At 40.3% G+C, this 12,238-nt stretch overlaps 1 protein-coding gene across 3 annotated transcripts in view; it reads left to right on the forward strand.

The window, feature by feature from the left end:
• pde8a (phosphodiesterase 8A) overlaps positions 1-12,238 on the forward strand; it is a 37,725-nt gene that overhangs the window by 2,899 nt on the left and 22,588 nt on the right. For all 3 annotated transcript variants that reach the window (XM_042744580.1, XM_042744581.1, XM_042744582.1), the window contains exon 2: positions 11,319-11,375. In XM_042744580.1, coding sequence (XP_042600514.1) covers positions 11,319-11,375 — 57 coding nt within the window. The remainder of the gene's footprint in view (positions 1-11,318; positions 11,376-12,238) is intronic.

Here is a 12,238-nt window from a genome sequence, read left to right on the forward strand (position 1 = left end):
GTACTGCACCCTGATTAAACTGAGCGCGGCACGAGCGATCACATTAGTCACCCGAACCGGGCTTTGGGGGTCAGACGCGCTCGGGCACGCATCACATCCTTAGAAAATAATCGCACAGCCTAATCGATATTCTGTAATTAAATCGACTAATCGAATATTCGAAAATCGTGACCCATCCCTATATCATACCATTGATTATTCATTTTTACCTTTTAATTTAAAGAAGAAACTAATCCAACGTTTAGTTGACATTTGAGGCTTAATACTATAGAAAAGCAATAAAAGTTTTTCAGTTAGTGTTTTCAGCTTTATTTTCATATAAAAATATGGCATGCAGTTGCTTTAAACAAACGTGTAAACATCATTAATTTAATTGTAATTGATAATCGCAATTTCAAAGGAATAATTGACAATTATGATTTTTGTCATAATTGTGCAGCCCTAGTACATACTATATTAGAATACCAAATGTCCAAAAACAAATTCTGCTGTTAGCATAGTGCGCACTGGTACTTTCTGATGAATGTGATGTAGCTGTTAGATCTGGACTGAATGACTGGACGTGCACACTAGAGACATATGCATGAGTATAGAGTGAATGAACAGGTATTGGATCTTTTCATCTGTGTTCATCAGTTAAATTGTATTCTTTTTATTTTTTTCATAGTTTTTAGTGTTTTTTTTTTCTTCTTTAATGTTGTTTTTTTTTGTTTATTCATTTTGTGTTTTTTTGTTTTAATCATTTTGTGTGTATTTATTTAAGACTCCCATTCAGAGCAGGCTTCAGTTGTGAGCCACGCCCACATCTCAACTTCCAATCAGCTACTAAAGCATAGAAGCAAGTCCCGCCCTACAGTTGTTCTTTTCAGTAATCTGTTACAGCATGGAAGAAAAGATTTGGCTTTAATCAGTGTCAAAATTATATGTGAAAAAAAAAATCTATATTCAAATAACAGACAATACTTGACAGTTTACTGTAGACACTGATGGTGTTTGATAACACTGCTCCATGAACAACAAAACACATCTTCTATTCTAATATCAGAATCTTCCAAAACTATTCCAGCTGCTAATTCAAATACATGTTTAGAAGAAAAATTCTCCATCCTCGTAGTTTAAAGTTCAAAGATGACGATCCATTTGTGACCATTTGGGTTTCAGTATTTTTGGGTCTAATAATAGTGATGATGCTGCTCACAGGACACCGCAGGTTCATGCAGATTCACTGTGCTTTAATACACACACCGTCCGAACAGAGATGCTGCTGCTGATTCATTTACTCATTCATCAGTCAGCTGTACTGATGGGAGTGTGTGTGAGTGTGTGTGTGTGTGTTAATCAAGGGCGCAGCAGCATCTGTGTCACTTTCTGTCCATGATAAGACTCAAGTACAAGGTCTGACGATGCTTTTCTCATGTCTCATAACACATTCCTCTTTGTGTATTAATGTATTTGTGTGTGTGTGTGTGTGTGTGTGTGTGTGTGTGTGTGTGGTGCTGATATAGGGTTAGTGGTTTATCTGGCCTTGGCTGAGGCTCCACTGTTTTGCATTTATAACCCTCAATACCGGATTCAGCCAGAGTGTGTGTGTGTGTGTGTGTGTGTGTGTGTGTTACTTAAGGGACAAAAGATTGTGGGTGATTGAAAGTCAAATCCATCTCGATCTGTATGTGTATTTCATTGTAAACATGCATTGGTTGGTTTGTGTTTGACTCTTTCTCAGTAGATGTCAGTGTGAAGCTCCTCTTTGGATGTGTGTGTGTGTGTGTGTTTTGTCATCAGATGATTGACAGGTATTTGTGTGTGTGACTGACGTCTATTTTGTGCTGGTCTGAATGGCACAGACAGGAAGTAGCGCAGCACACGGACGAGCCGAGCTGACAGTGTGCACGCTGTAGTGAGATGCCGCTGCGTTTCTTGCGCTGCTACTGTTTGTGTCCACTTTTGTTTTTTCCTGAGCATCATTTTGGTATAATCAGGGCTCCAGACTGCAACCAATTTTTCTGCCGGTGCGATTAATTTTTGTGAGTGGTCGGACTGGCTTGACCACCGCGTTGCCCAACTCATAAGCTCTGCCATTTCTGTTGCATTTGAGAAACATCAAACGTCAAAGCTGATTTCTCGACACTGTTACTGCAGATGCAGCAGTGCTGCGAGATCCAGTGAGAAGCGTTTGAATTCGCCGCACAATGATAAGGTTGCTGTGAGATTTACCGAGAATCATTCAAATTCTGCCAGAAATCTCTGTTATAAACAGTGCTGACATACGTCAGGAAACCAGAAGCGGTAACGCTAACTCTAACCTTGGTGTTGTGGTAGAAATAGTCAAATGTATTAGATAATTCATTTCAGGGTTTGTACAACCTTTTGAGGGAGAAATTCAAGCACTTTTCAATGACTTTCAAGCATTTCACACAACTGTGTCCAGCACTTTAAAGCTCTAAAATGATCCAGTTTGAATGTTATTCTAATGGGATGAGCAAATTATACTTTGTGGTAAAAAATACATCAAATCACAATTATAACCTGTAGACAGCAGCAGAGGAGCAATTATTGGCTTATTAGTCATTAATTTCTGTTTTCTCCATATTTTGAAATGATATAAAATCACTATTATAAAATATCAAATCATTAAGAAATCAGATTTTGTGTATGAAGTAAGAAAAGTCACTTACTTTTTTTCAATTTGCTACTAAATCACACATAATCACTGAAGTTGGTCAGTATGCTAGAAGAATAATGGTATATTTAATAAGAGTGGAATATATACATTTTCTGTATATAAAAAGTAGATTTTGCACCTGTTACTGTCGCTAATAAAAGTACATTTTGTATGCATCTTAACTCAAGCTTAGTGCTTTACTGTCAAATCTGTAAAAACAAGAAACAAGTTTGGTTTTAGTTAGTGATGTGATGCTATAGAAACAGGAGTGTGATGTGATGATTGACAGCTGAGACTGACAGCTTCTCTGAGCGAACTGAGGTGCCAACGGACTTTTTCGGGATCTTCAGGAAGAGACTGGAGTTGTATTTTCCCTATTTTAACACACGCCTCTTATACGGCAATCAGCAGACAAAAACTGGACCAGTCAGGCTAATTTAAAAAAGGGTCAGGGGCGTGTGTTTGCGATCGACTCTGCAGGAAGTGTGTGTGAGAGAGAGAGTGTGTGTGTGTGAGTGAGAGTGAGTGTGTGAGAGTGAGAGTGTGTGTGCGACTGTGAATGAGTGAGTGTGTGTTTGTGAGTGAGAGAGTGTGTGTGTTTGAGAGAGAGAGTGTGTGTGTGAGACTGTGAGTGAGAGAGTGTGTGTGTTTGAGAGAGAGAGTGTGTGTGTGAGACTGTGAGTGAGAGAGTGTGTGTGTTTGAGTGAGAGAGTGAGTGTGTGTGTGTGTGTGTGTGTGTGTGTGTGTGTGACTGAATGCGTGAGTGTGTGTTAGGGCTGTGCAAAAAATCGAATACGATTTTCATTCGCATCTCTTCAGTTAAGACGCTCCTGTGATTAGTAGTATATCTCCAGCACGTGCGTTAAGATCAGGGTTGCCAGGTTTTCACATTTTAGGGGCTAAATATCACGTTATTGGTATTGGGGTCGCTGCGAACATGAAAAACAATCGCAGACTTGGCAACACTGGTTCAGGTGGAGCAGCATTTACTACACAGAGCCGTAATTCACTGACAAGCTACACAGAATCGATTTTAAAATCGCAGGCGATTCTTTGTCGATTTTGAAAGTGATTTTGTGTAGCTTGTCGGTGGACTACGGCTCTGTGAAGTAAATGCTGCTCCACCTGAACCAAGTGTTGCCAAGTCTGCGATTGTTTTTCATGTCCGCGGGTTGATGCGACCCCAATACCAATAACGTGATATTTAGCCCCTTAAAATGTGAATATTACCAAGGCAACCCTGACAAAAACGTACATTTTAACCCCGGGATGCAATTTTTATCAGGGAACCTCCTGGAAACGCGATTGGGCTAGTTTTGGACTAGTTTTGAGAAGCAACTGGGCAGGATTTGTTGTGAAAACCTGGCAACCCTGATCTGAACACACGTGCTGGAGATATACTACTAATCACAGGAGCGTCTTTACTGAAGAGATGCGAATGAAAATCGTATTCAATTTTTTGCACAGCCCTAGTGTGTGTTTGTGAGAGAGAGATTGTGTGTGTGTGTGTGTGAGAGTGTGTGTGTTTGAGAGAGAGAGAGAGAGAGTGTGTGTGTGTGTGAGTGACTGTGAGTGAGTGTGTGTGTGTGAGTGAGTGTTTGAGTGAATGAGTGTGTGTGTGTGTGTGACTGTGAGTGAGTGTGTGTGTGAGAGTGTGTGTGTGAGTGTTTGAGTGAATGAGTGTGTGTGTGTGTTTGAGAGAGAGTGTGTGTGTGTGTGAGTGTTTGAGTGAATGAGTGTGTGTGTGTGTGTGACTGTGAGTGAGTGTGTGTGTGTGTGAGAGTGTGTGTGTTTGAGAGAGAGTGTGTGTGTGTGTGTGTGTGTGTGTGTGTGAGTGAGTGTTTGAGTGAATGAGTGTGTGTGTGTGTGTGTGACCGCAATGCGCCTCATCCCAGTTCTGTGTTCGGAAAGGAAATAAAGCGTATTACGGAAATCCTACAGGGAATAAATTAGTGGTCGACCGATATATCGCCAAGGCCGATATGTGCCATTTTTCAAATATCGGCATCAGACAATACGTTTTTTTTTTTTTGCCGATGTGTTCGAGGGGGAACTTTTATTTCGACGGTGCTGAGAACGGCAGTGCAACATTCTCCTTCTTCATTGTTTGCTGTCGTCGTTTAACAGTTCTGCCTAATACAGATAGAAGTCTGTCTAATAATCAGACAGAACTGTTGAACAAATGAATTAAAAGGTATACAGAAAGTATTATAATGATTGCTTTTATATTATTAGTAACAGAAAGGCAAACATAATAGTTTCTCGTTTGCTATCAGCATTCAGGAAATACGCATATCATTTAAACAATCCTTTAAATGACTAATGAACATTTAATTTCACAAACCTTGCAGACTTAGTCGAATCAAGCTGTGAGATCTTGTGAAGTGTGCATGTGTATATTGTCTGATCACGTGTGCTCTGCGTGACAGTCGAACCCGGACAGGAGGAGAGGTCCGCTTCACTGGAGACGCGCAATCAACGTTAAACTCATGATTTCAAACTATGCTGATTTATGCATTTGCGCGCTGTCATATTCATGTCATTTTTACTGCGTGCTGCATGTAAAATGAGTGTTACCTTGGCTTTCGTTGAAAAAATATGATTTCCCAATGCACACAAACTTCCCAGATTACCAAGTGCCCTGTTGGTTACACTGCAGGGCTCCAGACTTTGACCAAATCATCGCATTTTGCGACCATTTTTTCTGCCGGTGCGACTAATTTTTGTGAGTGGTCTCACTGGCGCGACCAGCGCGTTGCCCAGTTCATAAGCTCTGCCATTTCTGTTGCATTTGAGAAACATCAAACGGCAAACGAAACGAAAGCGAAACTAAACCACGCTGTGCAGCTGAAATGTAGTGCGGTTTAGTTTTGCTTTCGTTTCGTTTGCCGTTTAATGTTTCTCAAATGCAACAGACAGTTTCTCAGCTCGGACCGTGATTCAAACAAACTTGTCCGAGCTCAGAACAGCTTTACTCAGGAGCCAAAGCTGATTTCTCGACACTGTTACTGCAGATGCAGCAGTGCTGCGAGATCCAGTGAGAAGCGTTTGAATTCGCCGCACAATGATAAGGTTGCTGTGAGATTTACCGAGAATCATTCAAATTCTGCCAGAAATCTCTGTTATAAACAGTGCTGACATACGTCAGGAAACCAGAAGCGGTAACGCTAACTCTAACCTTGGTGTTGTGGTAGAAATAGTCAAATGTATTAGATAATTCATTTCAGGGTTTGTACAACCTTTTGAGGTAGAAATTCAAGCACTTTTCAATGACTTTCAAGCATTTCACACAACTGTGTCCAGCACTTTAAAGCTCTAAAATGATCCAGTTTGAATGTTATTTTATTGGGATGAGCAAAATATACTTTGTGGTAAAAAATACATCAAATCACAATTATAACCTTTAGACAGCAGCAGAGGAGCAATTATTGGCTTATTAGTCATTAAAATATGCTTTTTTGCCATATGTTGAAATTATAAAATCACTATTATAAAATATCAAATCATCAAGAAATCAGATTTTGTCAGCATTTTACACTTTTTTTGTGTATGAAGTAAGAAAAGTAACTAACCCTAACTTTTTTTCAATTTGCTACTAAATCACACATAATCACTGAAGTTGGTCAGTATGCTAGAAGAATAATGGTATATTTAATAAGAGTGGAATATATACATCTTCTGTATATAAAAAGTAGATTTTGCACCTGTTACTGTTGTTAATAAAAGTACATTTTGTATGCATCTTAACTCAAGCTCAGTGCTTTACTGTCAAATCTGTAAAAAACAATAAACAAAAGAAAAATAAACAAGAAATGAACATGAAATGTTATTAGTATCTGCACTTATTAATGCAAAGCAATAGTAATTTTATGATTAAATGATCTTTATTTTGAACCCCCCCCCCCACACCACCCCCAGCGCTACCAAATCTGCTCCTGCAGCAGCATCTGCAGAACTTAGAGCACTGGTGCCACTGCTCTCAAATGCTAGTCTGGAGCCCTGCAGTGTTTACTTTCTTTCTGTTTATATATTTTAAAATATTTCTTTATTTGTGAAAAATACTGTAATAGAATGATATCAGGAAGTTGTCATTTAAAGCATGTTTATTTTACACATTTATTTTTTTAAATAATTTATCTTCAAATTATTTCAGGTTTCTCAAACATTAATTAAAATACATAAAAATTATAATTAAAAAATATACTTCTATATATCGGCTTTATCTCGGCATCGGCTGACAAAAGAACAATATCGGTCACCACTAGGATAAATAGCCTACGAGATGGGAGGATTAAAAAAATATTTCACTACTTTTTCTCGCATATCGTTGGGTAAGTATAAGCGACTGTATATCAATTGCGGGCTTCAGGGAGTCGCTATGGAAACCGCATTCGATTGCCCGCTCCCATTTTACTTTAACTTTCACTTTTGAGATTCGCGATCACAGGGACTCTATACTAAGAGCAGCAGTATTTACCACACATTTTACAAGATTAGATGTTTGTCATGTGTTCTCATTATAATGTTATGTATATCAGGGCTCCAAAGTGTTCTAAGAAAAAAACTTAGGAGCCAAATAATTTTTTTTTAGGTGCCACAGAATAAACGTGTTTTTATTTATTTTACGATTGTTATTTTTTTTTTTTTTTTTTTTTTATTATTATTATTATTTTACATTTTAGCATTTCAATCATACTGTCATGTGTTTATGTCTAATCTTTTCTTGTAGATGACCTGGGAACTAAGGTTCACTTAAAGTGGGAACTAAATGTCTTTTCCAGCTTGAAATCTACAGTCAGAAAGAACTGTTCATTACACAGAATCTGTACCAGTATCACGGAGCATAAGCATCACTTGGCCACTGAGTGTAGCTTGGGCTCCTCCTCAGTGCATCCTGCAAATGTTGTCATACACTCTTAAAAATAAAGGTGCTTCACGATGCCATAGAAGAACCTTTTTTGTCTAAATGGTTTCATAAAGAACCTTTAACTTCTGAAGAACCTTTCTGTTTCACAAAAGATTCTTTGTGGAGAAAGAAGGTTCACCAGATTATAAAGAAAGAGATGGTTCTTTAAAGAGCCTTTGAATGAATGCTTCTTTGTGGAACCAAAAATGGTTCTGTGAAGAAACTTACTGACACTGAATGGTTATTCTGAGGTAAATGTATATTACATTGCAGTGTTTACAAGCTTTACAGGTTTTCCGCAGTTTGAAACACTGAATGAGCTTTTACACGAGACATTTCAGTAAGTTGTACTGTAGGCTCTCTACCTTTTGATGTTAATTCATGTTCACTATGTACTATATTAGTAAAGAGAAAGATTAAATGGGTTCACTTGCCCTTGAACTGAATTTTTAAAGCGACCGCGCCTGCCGCATTAAGGAGCGCCAAAACTTTATTGTTTGAATTTCGTTATGAATTCGGAATAATTTTAAAGCTGGTACTTTTTATTAAGAAGTGACAAAGCACAGAGATTTTTGCGATTACTGGACGGCAGTTGCACTTCAAATAATGAAGTTCACGCACTAAAAGAACACAGACCAAGATCTTGTTTAGAAGAAGCCATATTAGTAATTATTATAAACGAGAATTGTTAATGATATTGCCAATATCCACACAGCTGACAGCTTTACCTGTTCTAGTTTGTTCAAGTTGTGCTGTATTTTCTGCACTTTCCCTTCTTCCGTCTCCGTCATGTCTCTCTCGCTGCACCGCGGAGCTGCGTTTATCAGACTGTGTGCGGCTGATGTGCGGCAGAGATGAGGACTGTCTGATACTCTCTTTTTCCACTAAAACTTTGATGCGCATCGTCTCAGTTTAATACGTGAACATAACAAAAGATTTGATCGCAAAACAATAAGAAAAAAGGCATTACATTCAAATGTTTAAGTTATAACATGTAAATATATACCCAGATAGCAATAACACTCGGGCTGATTCTGGCTGAAATGCGTCTCTGTCGGCTCAGTCTCGGCATCGGTGAGAAGACAATGGGCCAGAGCCAACTCTACAAAACACTTCTGGCTGACAGACGGCTTTTCCTCTATGGGCCGATCTCGGCTGAAAGCTGTTGGCAGCTCCACACTCGGTGTAGTTGTGTGTATTAACCTTCGGCCGAGTTCGTTTTATCACAGACGGGGCGCTGCTAGAATGAAGCAAATCATCCGCCTGAGAAAACTTTTTTTAGCGTCGCATCCTGAGGAGCTTTCGGCGGGTAGTCGCCAGTGGCGACCTCAGCAAAAACGTCACTCGCAAATTAATATTTATGATCGCAAATGCGACTGTTTTAGTCGCAGTTTGGAGCCCTGTCATTGGTGCTAAGGATCTGCGGATCATTCGCCATCATCCTATCAGACATTTCTTCTTACTCTGTGTATGCGATAAGTGAACTTTCACGTACTGTAATGCAACAGGCTATCGCTAGCAAGCGGCTAACCTTTTAGTGGCTCTGTAGAACACGTTATTAGTTTCACACTTCGTGCACCCCCCCCCCCCATTGTCCGATGCCAATTTGGTAGATATCGCTTAACCCTAGTGTGTGAGTGTGAGTGAGGATGTAGTGTCACGTGTGTCAGTGGAGCTGAGAGCGGCTCAGCTTTAGCAGGATTGAGTGCTAATCTGGATCAGGACAAAAATACCTGGAGAGAGAGCGTTCACTGAATGAGGAGCTTCATCACTGCTCTCACACACTCACTCATACTCTGGCATACTTTTCTTACACACACACTCACACTCACACACACACACACACACAACGAGTGAACGGGACGAGCCGTTTGTGTTCAGTGATCTCAGCCTAAACATGTAATGCAACTATAGCTTACCTGAACTCTAACGATTAAAACTGTGTTTTAGCCTAACTAACCCAAACCTTAAACTGACCTGCAGTAACTGGAACTCCAAGTGATGGTACCTGTAAACAAGTTAAAGGAACCCCGGCGCAGTGTTTGTGTCTCTGAGCTCCTTTAGTCTGGTTATGTTGGTAAACTCTAGTGTGTTATCAGATGTTGTTTGCTGTTGCGTTATTATTCCCAGCAGAACACAAGATGTGTTTTTCCACACATGACTGCCAGGAGACACCTGAGGTGTGAGCTGCTCTCTGTAGTGTGTGTGTGTGTGTGTGTGTGTGTGTGTGTGTGTGTGTGTGTGTGTGTGTCGTCCCCAGCGCTGCTCCCTGAAGTGAGCCGTGAGGAAGCGGTTTGCCCTCTATATCTCTCGCGCTGACGTCTGCCCTCTCAACAATGTCATCCACTTTCCTGTTATTCACTTCAGTGGAAAGCCACTGCTGCAGTGTGTGTGTGTGTGTGTGTGTGTGTGAGAAGACAGGATGCAGTGTGTGTAGGTCTGTGTCACTGAGTGCGTGCCGTTTCTCTGCTGGTTTCACACAGATCCGTCTGGTCACGTTTGAGGTTTTCACGTGTGCAGATGAGCGAGGATCTGTGAGACGCTTCAGGGTTGGGCAGTGATTGAGCAGACCTCTCTTTGCAGACCTGCTGCTCACCGGCACACTTTTAGTTTGCTCTTTAATTGGTTACTAACTTACTGACCAACCAACTAACCGGCTGCAGGACGCAGCTCCTGTCATGAGCTCAACTCCTGAAGAAATCACTGATCGGAGTCTGTCTGGATGGAAGCGTGAATGAATGTGAGTGGAGCTCGTGTATCTCGGTCTCTGCCAATGTTTGCACTGGACAAGGGGGCAGATCTAAAAATGAGCTCAGCCAATAGCATTGCAGCAGCTAAATGAAAGGAATAAAAGTTCACAAAGGACGTTCTTCCTATCAGTCGAGCTTCAGATGGAGCGTTTGCGTAAGATGTGTGCGAGCTGATGGTGGTTTACTAATCTCATTATAAACAAGGCCACAGTGTCACTGTCCATGAGCAGAACACACACACACACACACACACACACACGCACAGAAACACACTCAGGTCTTTGTGTAACTCCACTGTAAATGTGTGTGTTATGTAATTCATTCACATCTGATTTGATTCTGTCCGTCGTGTCTAATCAACACACTCCGTTATGAATGAATTTCTGTGTAGATCACCAGTAAAGTCCTTCTGATGATGTTCAGATTCATGACAGTGTTAACTAGATAACTAGATCAAATCCTGAGATCACGGAGTTGTAAATGATGAGGGTAGATTAATTTAATTCACAGATTTTTTTCATACTTATACATTTCTGAAACTCATGACTCATGTTTGTTGGGTGAAAGTGGATGATGATATGAAATGTGTGTATACTGTGAATATTTGAGAATGTTTTGCATAGACCGTAAACTAATCTCACTCCCTATTTTCATCTCGTGACTGTTTTCAAACACTTGTGCATATCTGTGCGAGCGTTTTCTGTAGAGAGTCGAAGGTTTCTATTTATAACATGTTTTGGAAGTGTTGAGCATTGTAGCCAATCGCATGACCGCAGTGGACAGTCTGTTTTATTTTTCATGCCGATAGCCACAGTGTTTCTGAACTGACAGCTGTATTTAATTGTGGGCTTGAATCTGAAGTGCAGTGATAGACAGTGATAAGCATGTGTATACGGTAACTGAGCATCATCAGGGAGGATGCTGGCTGCATTCATCTTCTCTGTGATCCACAGATCATGCGGAGTCAGATCACTGAGTGTGTTTGTTCTTGTTGTTTCAGAGCACGTTCACGGAGGTGCAGTTTGGACCAATGAAGCTCTATGAAGATCAGCTGCAGGTACCGGCTCTTCATCACACACTCCGTGTTTATGCGTTATGCTTAGAAGTGTTTCTGTAGTAACTCCACTAAACAGTGAGTGTGAACACCAGGCTTCCTGCTCATTACTGTGTGTGTGTGTGTGCGTGTGTGCGTGCGTGTGTGTGTGTTTGCGTGCGTGTGTGTGTGTGTGCGTGTGTATGTGTTCTATATTGGGAGTTTCATTATCGCTCATTAATTCTTCAAGCTAAATTTAGGATGGTTGAGTGAATCTGACCTGACTCCTGTATCCTGAGATTTCTGGAGCTCCCGTGAGAAGATGTGAATTATCGCTCCGTGAATCCGCTGCACTTCCACAGACGCATCAGAGTGATTTAAAGGCCTGTAATGTGTAGAAACTCGGGAGCACAGAGTCTGGGGTTTGACAGGCGGCGTCACACACTGCCCTAAAATCCCAAACTTAATGACTCACAATTCACAGCCATACTCTATAAGCCAGTGAACTCCAGAACAATGTAGTTAAGACACCTCTGGCATCAGCGTTGGGTTAGAAATAGCATTGTTAGTATTAGTGTTCATTTACCATTAATGTTGGGTTAGCAATAGCATTGATTTAGCATTAGTGTTGGGTTGGTGTTAGTGCTGGTTTAGAGTTAGTGTTTGTTTAGCATTAGCATTAATATCTGAGTTTCCATCCACCTATTTTTCTACGCATTTTGGATTATCACATAAAAAGATGTTGAATGGAAATGCCAAGATGCATGTAAATTCAAAAAATGAGCATAAAAAACTTTTGTGTACAATTTTGTAGGATAAACTTTATATCCGATAAGTAAAAAATGCACATAAACTACGATTGGAAACACATTTACCAAATAAATTCC

This window comes from Cyprinus carpio, chromosome B18 (genome assembly GCF_018340385.1).
Source record: "Cyprinus carpio isolate SPL01 chromosome B18, ASM1834038v1, whole genome shotgun sequence".
NCBI classification, from domain to species: Eukaryota; Metazoa; Chordata; class Actinopteri; order Cypriniformes; family Cyprinidae; genus Cyprinus; species Cyprinus carpio.